Source organism: Pinus tabuliformis, chromosome 9 (assembly GCF_031772625.1).
Source record: "Pinus tabuliformis cultivar Carrire ecotype Pingquan chromosome 9, CPIR1, whole genome shotgun sequence".
In the NCBI taxonomy this organism is placed as follows: Eukaryota; Viridiplantae; Streptophyta; class Pinopsida; order Pinales; family Pinaceae; genus Pinus; species Pinus tabuliformis.
In genome coordinates this window covers 307,987,364-308,002,030 of record NC_142307.1, presented here as the reverse complement: position 1 = coordinate 308,002,030, position 14,667 = coordinate 307,987,364, and the positions used below count along the sequence as shown (strand labels likewise).

Sequence of the window (14,667 nt, the reverse complement as noted above, 5' to 3'; positions counted from 1 at the left end):
ATATATCAAGGAAATGTTGAAGAGATTTCAAATGGAAGATTGCAAGCCAGTTCTCACCCCAATGGTGATAGGTTGCAAGTTGAGCATAGATGACTCATCCAAAGATGTGGATTAGAGGATGTATAGATCTATGATTGGTAGTCTTCTATATGTAACAACTTCTAGGCTAGATGTGATGCAGGCAGTTGGGCAAGTTGCAAGATTCCAAGCAACACCAAAGGAATCCCATGTCATTGCGGTAAAAAGGATTTTTTGATATCTTAAGGGAACAACAGAATATGGACTATGGTATCCTAAAGGAAATGAGCTAACCATCAAGGCTTATATTGATGCAGATTGGGCAGGAAGTGTTGATGATTGTAAGAGCACTAGTGGAGTAGCCTTCTATCTAGGTGGTTGTCTTGTTTCGTGGTTGAGCAAGAAGAAATCTTCAATCTCATTATCCACAACGGAAGCAAAATACATAGCAGCAACAACTTGTTGTACCCAAGTCCTTTGGATGAAACAAACTTTGCACGATCTTCAAGTGAAGTTTGATGAGCCCATTCCAATCTTCTGTGATAACACCAATGCCATCAGTATCTCCAAGAATCCTATGATGCATTAAAAAACGAAACACATTCTGATCAAGTACCATTTTGTTAGAGAACAGGTTGCCGAGAAAAACATCAAGGTTGAATACATTGGGATGAAAGAACAAATCGCTGACATCTTTACCAAACCTTTACCGTGTGAGGCATTTGAGTATCTTCGCCAAAAGCTTGGGATTCTCCCAAGTTCCCATTAGACTATTCTTTTCTCTAGTCAAGTAGATAGGGGGAGTTAAGGCAGGTTATAGGTCTGCAAGAGAGGCAACTTGTCAGGGGGAGTTACCCTTTGCCATTGATGTCAAAGGGGGAGAGAAAGCGTTAGGAAGGTTAGAAGCATGATGTTAGGGGGAGTTATGATCACGGGGGGAGTACTTGTGTTGCCATCAATGCCAAAGGGGGAGATTGTTGATAGGTGGTTGTCATTGATGTCAACCCAAGCAACACCAGGAGCTACCCCAATCTTCCATGGAAAATTTGACATGGAAATTCATGGAATCTTGTGTCAAGATCCTTCTAGATAGATTCTCCTCGACGAGATGTTTTTGTTGATATATGGTATGCCTCGTGGTTCCTCCTGGTTTGAGAGAAAATTGAGGTTGAAGTTGAAGACCCAGTTTTGTGGGCTAAAACCCCAGGGGTTAGAGACATGACACCTTATTCACCAACAATTGTCAATATATGACAAGGATTCTCACCGTAATCTCACCATGTACAAGTTGAATAAATTCAAGAACCAAAGGCAGTAAACTAATCATTGACTTCACAATCTAGGTGGGACCATATGCACAAAACCCATCATTGATTTTAAAATTTTAGTGGAATTGAAATTTTTTCTAGACAAATATTAATAAGGGGTAGTAATTAAATTAAGGATATATTATTATTAAAGTACTAGGTATTAATAATTTTATTATTATTATTAAAGTACTTAGTATTTATTAATAATCACTAAGTTATGAAAGTATGAAACCTTTGGATAACATGGCACATTTAAAATAATATTTTTAAATTCCTAACATGCCTACCTAACGTCTACCTCATAAGGTTCTCTAACGTTCAAAGTTCAAACTGTGAAGCCCCTCCTTGCTTTATAAAAGGAGATATATTATCCCCTCAACATGTGCTTCTAATGAAAGATTATCTGGAAATTGATCTAAATTTTTTTCGGCCACCCTTATGATTTGTTAATGTAGGATTCTAGTGGTTAGGGTTCAGTCTTTTAATATGCAGGTTTGAAATTTGAGCAAAATTACTCCAGCCAAGTCAATGCATTTGTGAAGGTTGTGGTCTACCTTGGATGATTCATTAGTATGTAATTTGACCGAGATTACTCCAGCCAAGTCAATGCAAAATTTGTGAAGGTTGTGGTCTGCCTTGGGTGGTTCGTTGGTCAATACAGGACTGTAATTTGAGGAAGATACCCTAGCTACTGAAGGAAATTCAAGCAACAGAAGAATTCAACATCTATTACAGTCTTTTATGCAGCTTCACCTTGACAACATTTACAAGTTTTAACCTGCAACAATGACGTTAAAAATTTAGGTAATGTTGTAGTTACATTTGTCTTGAGATCTGTTTCGTTTAGGGCTATACATCTAAGTCCTTTGTGGTTGTCCTTGGGTTGAGAACAATGTCTAGTCAGGACTGTATTAGAGCCTACGTCAAGTCTAGTGTTTAGTCTACTTAAGTCTGTCTAGAGCTTGAACTGTCTAAGTTTGTCTGTGTTTGTGTCAAGTGTTATCTAGTTAAGTCTAGCTCTACGTAGTTTTGTGTCTAGTTAGGTCCAACGTTGAGTCTAAGTTTTTGTCAAGCGTTGAGACTAGGTCTGTGTTAAGCCTGTCCAGAGTTTGAACTGTTAGGTCAAAAGGGAGGTCTGTTGTTGTGTTCAAAGTCTGTCATCAGATTTTAACACCTGGTTGATCAAGCATACTACAAAATTCCAAATAAGGCAACACATCAACATCCCCAGGTAAGACAAGGTAAGTTTGGTCATTGGTTTATTTTATTAATGTTTACTGACTTGCAGGAGTATACAAGGTAAGGTGTGACTATTTGGGTGACCATTATCAGTTTTGTTTGGGAAAGAGAGATTCAATGGTGTGTGTTACAGGTACAAACCAACAAGGCAACAACTTGAAAGACAAACAACCAAGCATTTAAAATCATTAAGAGCAATTCATCATCAAAGAAGGGAAGCATCGTTGAAGGACAAGTTAAAGAACCTCAAGCAGTTGAACCTTGAAGAAGCAGTTCATCATCACTTCTGTAGTACTAGCAGTATTAAGTCTTGTATCTCTTGACAAGAGAGTCCTTTTGTAAATTAAAGTCAAGCCTTGTATATCATTGTAATTTGGAAAGTCAATAACACTGCCTAGAGTTGAAGTGGGCAATTTGTCCGGGTCAAAAGTTCTTGGTTGTTGGGACTTATGTTTAGGTCTTAGTTTTGTTGTAAAAGAATTGTCATTGAAAGTCATTGTAACATGGATCATTGTCCCTAGTATGAGAGTCCACACTTTTGTATTTAATTTTTGTCTTTATAGGGTGGTAGGGTGGTGCTAGGGTGAGTTGTGGCTCACTAGGGTGTTGGGGCATCCATTCAATTGACTGCTGATAAAACCAGGGCATTGGGGCATCCTTCTAGTGGGAGCTGGAGAAGAATGCTTTTCTAGAGTTCTAGGAAGTTGTAGTTTTCTTTTCAGTTGGGGTTGAAGATTAAAGAACTTATTAGAAAAACGCTTGATGGTTTTTGACCTGGAGGGGGTTTCCACCTAAAAAGCTTGTGCCTACTGTCTCTATCTTTGCATTGCTGTTTATTGCTCTTATTGAATAATAATAATAATAACTGAAGATTAACTAATGCTATGAAAAGATTAATAAAGTGCTAATCGATAAGAAACACTGATTCACGCCCCTCTCAGTGTTTTCAACATTAGGAAAGAATAACAGCCTAATGTTGGAAACATTGACTGCTGATAAAACCAGGGCGTTGGGGTGTCCTTCTAGTGGGAGCTGGAGAAGAATGCTTTTCTAGAGTTCTAGTAAGTCGTAGTTTTCTTTTCAGTTGGGGTTGAAGATTAAAGAACTTATTAGAAAAATGTTTGGTGGTTTTTGACCTGGAGGGGGTTTTCCACCTAAAAATCTTGTGCCTACTGTCTCTATCTTTGCATTGTTGTTTATTGCTCTTACTGAACAATAATAATAATAACCGAAGATTAACTAATGCTACGAAAAGATTAATAAAGTGCTAATTGATAAGAAATACTGATTCACGCCCCCTCTCAGTGTTTCTAACATTAGGAAAAAATAATAGCCTATTGGCTTAAAAATTCAGACCTCTAGATTAGATTATTAGCAATAAAAGATGACAATAAGGGGGTGGATAAAAATTTGAAATCAAGCTTGCTATCCCATTAAAAAAACCATGACATTGTTTTGTGGGCATGAAAATCATGGCAATATGATATAAAAAGGAAGCAAAATCCAGGCAAGGAAACATGCATAAATATATGAAGAAAATAGCATTAATATGGTTGGATTTAAAATACATACCGATGAATGGAAGATTCAACAGCTGTTGGCAAATGAAATTGAACCCTTGCTCCTAAAAAAGCCCTTGATGGTGATGATGATCTTTGTTTAGCTATATCTGTTAGTTTTTGTAGCATTGGATGAGTTCTAGCCTTGAAATTTTGTGTAGAGGCTAGAATATAGGAGATCTCCAAAACCCAAAAATCGTCTATGGAAATTCCACCTAGAAATGACTTAATTTAAAATTTTAACCAATTTTTAAATATTTCCTAAGTCTAAACCTAGGGAATGTGGTTTATTAATTAGAATTAATTAAGTCAAGGCGTGAATGATCTAGAAACTCACACGGATTGACTTCAAGTTAATCCTAGCCATCGATTAAGATTTAATCTTGGCCGTTGGAGTCCCAACATAGAATTATAAGAAGTTGATGGGCACTTGGAGAAGACACTTGGAGAGTTCAATTTTACTAGCAGATTGATTTCCAGAGCAGCAACAGTTAGTGGCTGGAGAGAGGGCCAGTAAGATTGAAGCAGTGAGTGAGAGGCAGAGACATTGATCCAGAGAAAATATTTTTCAGATCTGGAGATGCAGCAGCAAGTGACCGAATTATCCCAGAGAGGCAGCGCTATGGGGCAACGTAGTTGCTTCAGTCAGGTAGTTCGATTTGGAGAGAAGAAAAATCGTTCTCAGTTCCAGAGGCCGGGAAGGAGTCCTAGATAGCATGAGAGATGATTTTCTGAGTATTCAGAGGCAGAATGACTTCATTAGAGCCCAGTCTGAAGCAAGTCGTCCAGCCAGTTACACAGAGCAGCGTAGACGCTGACGCAGTGCTCTAGGAGGCCGAGTTTTTGATAGGGAAAGTCATGCCAGAGATTGCCTGTGGGAGAAGGGTAATTCCTTTCAGTATTTAGCTCAGATTTTCTTGCTGTTTGGATCGTCAGTTGGGCTTCCATAGATGTACTCAGTTTTCACTTCTGCATAATAAATAAAACCCTCACTGCTGCACTTGGTTTTCCCATGTTGGGTTTTTCCGGGGACATTGGTCCAAAAATAACTGTATAAATTTATGTGTGTGTGCTAGCATTACTTCCAACATTTATTCTTCTGCAGTTTTATTTGTGTAGGTTGCAATGTGAGTTATTCAGTATTTGCTGTAAGAAACAGTAAATAAATTGTTAATTAAAATAACAATTATGTGAATAATTTCCAGTAGCTGCAATAGGATTCCTGGTGGTGGAATTTTCACAATATCCACACTAAGTGATGATGACCACAAGCCCTCCTCCTTCCTTCTTCAACAGCCAAGAAACACAAATGAAGAAAATAAAAATAAAAAATATCTTCAAGTGTCATGGGTTGTGCTGGCAGCCGATTTTTTGGGTTGTGAAATTTTTATCCTGAAAAATTATGATTTTTTGTAAAAACTGTGACGTTAAGTTTGAGGAATTTTTTTGTAAAATTGATCTTTTAAGTTTGATGGAAAAATCACGATTTTTTCAGGCTGAAAAATCATGTTTTTTCGGCACATCACCAATTTGTTGGCAACATTATCAACACTGGTTTAGACATAATATTATAAAAAGGAGATAATTAGTAAGAATGCATGCAAGTTAAAATATTTGTAACGGCTTTTAAATCGACATGCCTATCTTTGTATGAAGCTGTGCCATATTCTTCATGTTATCTAAGTAAACTAGTGATTGGAGTACAATATCTAATTAATCAACTTATACAACCTAAAATCTGGAGTTCAGCATGAATTCTGCATGGTTGTAAACTGTTGTAAATTTATATTCTACTGTAAGGCCAATATGAAATCTAATATTATATCCAAGTGCCCAACCATTGGCATCTAATGTTTTTCACAATTAGAGCACCAACGTTATAAAGAAAGATTAAATTCCAAATGGCTTGGGAATGCCTGAGTTTATGCTCTTCTCATGGCTTAGGTTAATATGGATTTTATGAGCTCAGGCCCAATTTTTAGCACAAATTTTCCTCGTAATTTGGAAAATCACCATCATGAACCCTAGTGAACAAGAGCCTGATACAATGACTAACCTGTATTACTTGTAGGCAAGGTTACAGAAACCATGAATGGCATGGGTGTCAGCTGTCACTGTTTTAAGAACAGGGTGTCTCCCTCTTTTAAAATTATCTAAATTTTATATGCAAAAGAATATAAAATTTAGGGAAAAATCAGAAAGTTCAGAATTCTATATTCTAAAATTTAGATGCCAATTACTTTTTTTTTTTTTTCAAATTATCCCCCTCTTGCAAAAAGTTGTTATTGATGTCAAAGGCAGTTCAGATGGGAAGGGTAAACTTCATAAATAATGGCCCATTAAAAGACCCTTCTGGTGATAGGTTGCACGTCTCCTAACTCTTCACGGTTGAAATGAAATGAATTTTTTAAATATATACATGTATAAACTAAAGTCTGCCTCAATTCGGTCCCTATCAGAAAGCCTAACTGATTCCAATTTTTAAGGTGACTGTTGGGGGACATGTCAGCCCCTAGAGCCCCCCTAGTTTAGTATATATATGCCACTCGTGTGGGTCATTTGATCAACGAATTCGGAGTTCTGTGCAAGGAATAAGGTCTGAGGTGTCCACAGGGCCGAGCTGAGGTAGAACAGGGCCGAGCCGAAAGAGACAGGGCTGAGCTGAAAGAGACAGGGCTGAGCTGAAAGAGACAGAGCCGAAGGGCCGAGCTGAGACAAGGCCGAGCTGAAAGAGACAGGGCTGAGCTAAGGGAGACAGGGCCGAGCTGAAAGAGACAGGGCTGAGCTAAGAGAGACAGAGCCGAACTGAGGGAGACAGGGCCGAACCGAGGGACAGAGAGCAAGGGAGGATTGCAGAGGTGAATTTTCTGGTTATTCCTTTGTGGTACTCTGTGTTTTTATCCCTGTTGATCTTGGAGGGGGCCAAGCTCTAGTTAATCTAGGCTGCAGGCCTGCAGGGCATATTAAAGAAGTGACAGCAGACTTGTGAAGTTTGTAATAGCTGGAATAGCAAAAAAAAGGGTGCAGTGTTACATGCTGCCAGGTGGGCAGATCTTCCCTTTAAGTTTAAGCCTAAAATTTGACACGTGAACAGTTAACAGCAAGGTGCTAGGCTGAGTTGAATTGCAGTTGTCATCTATGCAGTAGGTTGGAGCCTGAGCAGCTGAAGTTGTTGCTTATAGAAGATTGGTGTCCTCATATTCTTGACATGTTGGAGCCTGCAATATTGTAAGTTGATGCTTACAGAGGATTTGTGTCATCAACTTTTTGACAGGTTGGAGCTTGCAATATTGTAAGTTGGTGCTTGCAAAGGATTGGTGTTCTCACAGGTGGTTTCCTGTAACATTGTAAGAAATTGAAGACAGTTAGAAAGCATTCAAGTGGTTTTCTCCCAGTTTGGGTTTCCATTTTAATCTATGTTCATGCATTGTGTCAATGGTTGATTGTGTGATATAACTTCTGTTTTAAGATTTATAAAGTGAAAATAATCTAAATTTATGTGATACGAATTCAACCCCCCCTCAGTATCACTGTTTATTTCCAACACCTTCCTCGAAGCTCTCGTTTGTGACAAAGTCAACTCACATGTTGAAGTCTAAAGAAGTAATGCATTGATGATCCAAATAAACTTGCCTGAATGCAAGGCAACACATTCTAAGCAAAGCAAAAGATTTCACTTTGTATTTACTATTTATATTCAATTTTTGGCAATAGTTCCACAGTTTCTCTCTATCTTTTGATAATTTTCCTTTTTGCTAGCATCATAAATATAACAGTAGGTTAACCTCATCCATATTTCAGTGAGTCGGTGCAATTCAAAAAGTATTTCACAAGACAGTTGACCTTGTCATTGTATTTTTGATAATGTAAATCAAGACCATCATTATTGATATCTCCTGTAGCTATTGTAAAATGATGACAATCCAGATATCACCTTTGTGTAGAAATCTTCCCAATAAGGGCATCTTTTACTCTCCAGTGAAATGTAAATTCTTTCTTATGAACTCAAGTTAGCCACGAAAGGACAACCAGGTCTCTGAAAGAGGGGCAGTATCAAAGCCCCTGGCAGGTTTTGATTCTCAAAAACAGTTGCTGGTGTGTTTCCACAAGGGAGCTGTTGATAAGCTGTTGAGTTGTCATGGCCATTAAGTCTGACTGGTTGGCTGCCCACAAAAATTGTGTAAATGGTTTCCCACCTTTTGATAGGTGGTGGATACTGAGTTAAAGGAAGCTTCCCAAGATACATTGACTCACTGAAAAATGGTTAATAATGTGATAAATTTTATATACTGTTTTGCTTGACCATGGCCATTATAGTCACCAATATATGAATTCCAGCCAATCGAAGATTCCTAACTCAGCACACAATGAGAGGTTCCATTCTCAACATTGGTCAACCGTCAAAACATCAACTGCCAATGATTAGCAAACAAAACCTTCAAAAATGAATCAGAGTAAGAAACTTCCAATTTTTACTTAAAATGACTTCAAAAGAGCTTCATGAATTGTGAATACTGTATTCTACGTTTTTATTTTTTATTTTTTTCCTTTTGAGTTTTTGTGTACAGGTCGGATTTGTTTCCTGTAACTGGAAATGGTTCCTGATTTTGGGGAGTCATTTACAGTTACAGGAAATAGATTTCAACCTATTGAAACTGTTTAGGTTCTGACCCAAAACCCCTCAAAATCTTGTGTTTCTGAAATGAATTCCCACTTCCGCAGTTCTGATCTGCATCAATTACAGGTTTGGTGCCCCATCTTGGCAATTCTGGTAGCTCTTGTTGTAGGTGATACAATAATAAGACAATCTAAAGCGGCATTTTACACAACGATCAGTAAGAAAATGTAGCTGCAAGTTCAACCAACTGGGTCTATATGGCCTATTTTCATCTTAATTAAAATAATTTCAAGGATACTAATTAGTAATTCTTGTTATTGTAAACAGATTCATTGGTTTTCAATCTTCAATTCCTTTATGATGGTTATTTTCCTCGCTGGTTTAGTCTCAATGATCATGATGCGCACTTTGAGGAATGACTATGCAAAATATGCCCGTGAAGATGATGATCTAGAAACCCTGGTGAGCTTTTTGTTGTTTCTGTTATATGCTGTATTTTTTAGATATTTACTTCAGTGGTTCGCATTCATTTCTACCATATAGTTAGTACTTTTGGGTTTGATAATGGTCTTGAGTCCATGTGGCTCAACTTGGTTAAGGATTGATGTGGGAATTGTGGAAGGGATAATGAATGCATCCTTGACATGCTGAAGATTTTAATTGATATGATCATCTAGATTGTAGCCTTTGGAATTTTGTTATCTCTATATTAATTTCAGTTTAATAATATTCGAGTTGTTCGAATTGATGGAGATATAAAATAGGAGCAGTAAGTGGAAGTTTCTTTGCACAGGGCACTGTTGAAACTCGAGTGTAGAGATGGATGTATTGTGGCTACCAAATTCTGCCAACCAGCATTAAATAAAGTCCAATATGAATTTTTATAAAGCATGCATAATATTAGCTTTGTTAAATTTCTTGGCCTGGATGTCACTTAGATCCACATGCATACTTTATAGTTTAATGAGTACTTTCGTTTATACAGGAAAGAGATGGCAGTGAAGAATCAGGCTGGAAGCTTGTTCATGGAGATGTTTTCCGGTCACCTCAAAATCTGGTCTTGCTGTCAGCATTGGTGGGTACTGGTGCACAACTTGCTATGCTTGTGCTTCTTGTCATCGTGCTGGCAATGGTTGGCATGCTATATGTTGGGTACGCTAATACACTTTCTTTCTATTGATTTATCTGCACACTAAGCAACATACTTCATTACAATGTTATATTCACAACCATGTAAATTACAAATAATCTGTTGCTTCATTCTTGTCTTTAGTGTTGAAGTGCGACATACTGCATGCGGACTTTCAACTGTTATCATTGCGTTTGGTTGCCATTTATATAATTTCTCACATCTATTTGTTTATGGTTTTTACTCTATGAGACAGGCATTGTTTTGTAATATTTAAATGTTTACATATATATTTTTTAATATTTAAATGTTCCTATGACTGCATCCTTATACCTTATTGTAGTCTTGACTGCAATAAAGTAACTGCCTTTTGAATCTTGACTCTACATTCTATTGTCTCTACATATTATTTTCTGGCTGTGTTCTTAATACTTGTTGCTTTGAGTAATATAAGTAGTGTTACCACCAGAACATGCAAAATCAAATTTGCATTTTCATTAACACTTTTGGCAAGCATTGCACAGGACATATCTATGTTGGTCGCTTGGATTTGTATTTATTCCACATGACTAGAGATGCTCAAGTGTTTTGAGGCATGCTTGAGTATTGACGTTGCACATTTGGAGGCAATCTTGCACATCTGTGAGTGATTCACCTTTGGGGGCATCTTCTACGCATGTTGATGCATATTCTTACCTTGACTTGTGCTTTTTTGCATGTTTCACATTCCTTGAGGCATGATTATCTTCATGGGCACTTTCCATACCTCATGAGACATATTCTACATATTTGGAGGCATGATTTGACATGTTGGCATTTTTTATATGGCTCTTTTATGGGATGCCCTTCATATAATGAGGACATGTGGCATTGTAAGCCATCTTTAAGGATCATTACACTTTGTTCAATGAGCTATTCACCATCTATGGAAAAGTTTTGGGTGCATTCATAGCAACAGAATGGTTCTTTGATGATGTTAATTTTTAAGTAACAGTTTCAGATTTTTGTTTCTTTGCAGCTATTTTATCCACAGAAAATATTTTACCCAAGAAATTATTTTTTGGTAGTAAATGAATTCTGAAAACTACAAAATAGGAATACTCTGTTTTTTTTTTACTCAATAATTTTGCAGTGGAAATACTTGGTAAAAATCACACACAAACAACACAAATTTTGCCCTCCAAATTTCTCTTCACTAAATTCTTCTCAGAAAATTAAGGGTTCGTAAATTTCTGAAAATACATAGAAAATACAACTAATGGAACCTGGCAAAATTGGTCCCTAGAAATTCGTCATGCACTTTGCTGGTTGTCTCTCACAAGTTCAGGCCACCTTGAAGCTGCTTGGCTCCTCCACTAGTGTGGGATCAACCTTCTTGGCCTCCCCACACTCATGGCAACACTCCCCAATCTCGGCCTTGATCCTCTCGGCCTCTCCAAACTTGCAACACACCTTGGCCTCATCCTTAAGTGAATCTCAACCCTCCGCATGTGTGCTACACCTGTAAAAATTGTTCTCACTTGAACTCCCAACTGCATCCTTTTCTGATTTCTTTAGCCTCTTCACAAACTTGCAATTAGCTCATGCAAATTTGTTGGAATTTCTCTAAAAACAATTGCGTCTTCATCCTCTCCCATATGATCCTTTTATAATTTAAAACTGAGCAAAATCTTTAATCGTCAATCTCCAAAGTGATAGATGGCTAGGATTAAATCCTAATGCACTTACATCAATGGCTGAGATTAGATCTAAGTCACTTAAATATTTATCCTTAGAATTTTTCTCAATTAGCCAACCTTAATCAGTAAAATTAATTAATGTGCTTTTCCTAAGTTAGACTTCGGAAATAAATCATATAAGTTGTTCTTCGCAAACAACCACAGAAAGAGGACTTCCTCTCCTGCATTCTGTTGATTTTTCTAGGGTTCACAAAAACTATAAACAATATCCTTCAACAGAACTCTTTCCATTGACTTATTAACATTAATTTTATATAACATCCAATATCATTAGGCCTTTATATAGAAAAAAATTCAACCATTAAACATGAAAGAGCAGTAAAAATAACCATGAGACAATGAGACAAGACACAAAAATTTAGGCCCATGGCTAGGGCAAAACCCCACAAGGGGGAAAACCTAGTAAGATTTCCTTATGAGAGAGAGAGTTCAATGTTCATCAATACAACCATAAATAAGACATCAAGATAACATCTAACTAGTAACAAGATTAAGTGCCAAGCGCTCCCCTTTCTTCTTCTTCTTTCGCTAGAACATAGATGATCAAGATTCAAGACACAAGTCCATATGCCAAATGAGGAGAAGTGGTCTTCTATATATAGTCTTCAAAGGGGGTTGAAAGGATGCCCTCTAAAGGGGCCTAGCCGACTTGATCAAGGAGGAGGCCGACTTGAGATTCATTAAATTCAAATTTAATTTTCTTTTTCTTTTGATGAAAATACCAACTATGGCTATCAAATATCCAACACATGTTGGACATAACCCTATGCAAAAGACCTCTTGAAGCTACAAAATCAATGCTCCCTCATGCTAGACACAAATCTATGTAAAAGACCTCATGTAGCTTTAGAAGGTCATGAAATCTTGTTATGTGACAAGATGCCCCACTATCCACAAACCAGACCCCACGTGTAATGGTGCCAAAAAGACAAGAAACCAATGAAAACTTGTTAAAATTGGAAACTAACGCCAAATTCCACTTTGGATAGCTTATTTGATGGAGATGATGATTGCATTGAATTCCTCTTTTCGAGAGGACCAAAATTGATCTAAAGATCATCAAATTTGGACAAGGAAAAATGTGTTTTTAAATTTATGCTTTCACATGTGTAAATTGTTCAGGTCGGCCCAGTGTTGCGGGGGAGCGCCCCCCCCTCGAACCCGCTCTCGAATCGCGCTCCGGGTGGGAGCGGCTCGAGAGCGGCTCGGGAGCGTGCTCCCAAAATCGCTCCCTTAAAAATATTTGCGCTCCCTGGTCTGTTAGGGAGCGACACAGGGAGCGATCGCTCCGGCGCTCCCGGAGCGATTTTTAATGCCCGGGAGCGATCGCTCCCTGATCGCTCCCGGACATTAAAAATCGCTCCGGGAGCGATTCGAGCCGGGTCGGGAGCGGTTCGGCGGAAAAAAAATCCGCCGGACCCGAAAAAAATAAAAAATTTAGAATTTTTTTTTAGTTTTATAAGCCCAATGGGCCAAAAAAAATTCATTATAACTTCATTGAGCTTGAGTTTGGAGCTGGAGCAAGAGCAAAGGAGCGAAGAGCAAGTGCTGAGGAGCGAGGAGCAAGTGCCAAGGAGCGAGGAGCAAGCCTGCAGAGGTAAGTAACTTAGTAATTTAGTTAGTTTAGCTGGTTAGGTAGTTAATTTAGTTAATTTAATTTAGTTGTTTGAGTTTAAAGATCATGTATTTAAATTAAATTAATTAATCCCAATAAATTAAATTAATTTGCAGATTCAAGAATCAAAACCCTACAAACATCAAACACCATGGACCTGGCTATATTTATTGGCATTTTCCTCTTCCTGGTCCCTTTTATGGTTATTATGGTGCTGGAGAGTAGGAAACGGAGGGGGCCCCAAACTGAAGAGGGGGATGAAGAAGCCGGAGAAAGTCAAATGGGTGAAAACCCTAGTGAGGAGGAGCTGGAGGAGGGTGAACATGACCCTCAAAAAACTAAACAAGACCAAACTCCATTGTGGAATATGTTCACAGGGCTGAAACAGGGAGAGGGGGTGGAACCACTAAATTTCATTGCCCCCATTGCAACACTGATTACACAGGTTCATACAACACACCCGTGCTAGAAGACACCTCTGCGGGAAAAGGGCATGGGATGGAGAGAAACAAATAGGAATCAAAACTTGTACAGCGGTGTCAACAGCAGATAGAGCCAAATACATAAGGGAAGAGGAGGAAGCCCAATACAAAACAAAAAAATCAAGGGGTTTCTTTGAACCAAGCTCACAATCACAAAGAACTCCTTCAGCATCCTCCCAAGGCAGTGGATATGGACATGGAGGCACAGGGTCATCATCTTTAAGGCGTAGAACCATATCAGATTTCCTTGATGAGGGGTGTAGGAATGATGTGGATTCAAAAGTTTACAGGTTTCTCTATGCATGTGGGATACCATTCAATGTTCTATGCTCACCTTATTGGCACGAAATGGTTTCTGCCATAAATGATGCCCCTAAAGGATACAAGAGCCCTGGGTATGACAAGGCAAGAACCGTTGGCCTTGATCATGAAAAAGCAAAAATATCACATTCTTTGAATAAAATGACAAGTTCTTGGACTGACAATGGGGTGTCCATTGTATCTGATGGATGGAAAAATGTAAAAGGCAAGCCATTGATAAGTGTTCTTGCTGTGTCTGTTAGTGGTCCCATCTTTCTAGCTGCACATGATTACTCAGACAAGTTCAAGACCGCCATCAACATTGCAGAAGCATTACTTGAAACAATTGAGCGTATTGGCCCATACAATGTTATCCAAGTCATCACTGATAATGCTCCTAATTGTAAGGCAGCGGGAGCAATTATTGAGGATAAATACCCGAACATATTTTGGTCTGGATGTTTGGTTCACACATTGAACCTTCTGTTGCATGATATTGTCAAAAACAAAAATGAACAATACCAATGGATTGGTAATTTGTACAAGAAAGGAAAACAAATGATAAAATTTATTACAAATCATAGCAATACCCATGGCCTTTTTCGCAGTCACTCGAGATTAGAGTTGCTGAAGATTGTGAGGACTAGATTTGGTAGCT

The 14,667-nt window shown here is 38.1% G+C and overlaps 1 protein-coding gene across 1 annotated transcript in view; it reads left to right on the top strand.

The window, feature by feature from the left end:
- Positions 1–14,667, top strand: part of LOC149148456 (transmembrane 9 superfamily member 1-like) — a 96,128-nt gene that overhangs the window by 12,446 nt on the left and 69,015 nt on the right. Inside the window, exons 7-8 of the mRNA XM_089440780.1 lie at positions 9,072–9,206; positions 9,730–9,896. Coding sequence (XP_089296906.1) covers positions 9,072–9,206; positions 9,730–9,896 — 302 coding nt within the window. The remainder of the gene's footprint in view (positions 1–9,071; positions 9,207–9,729; positions 9,897–14,667) is intronic.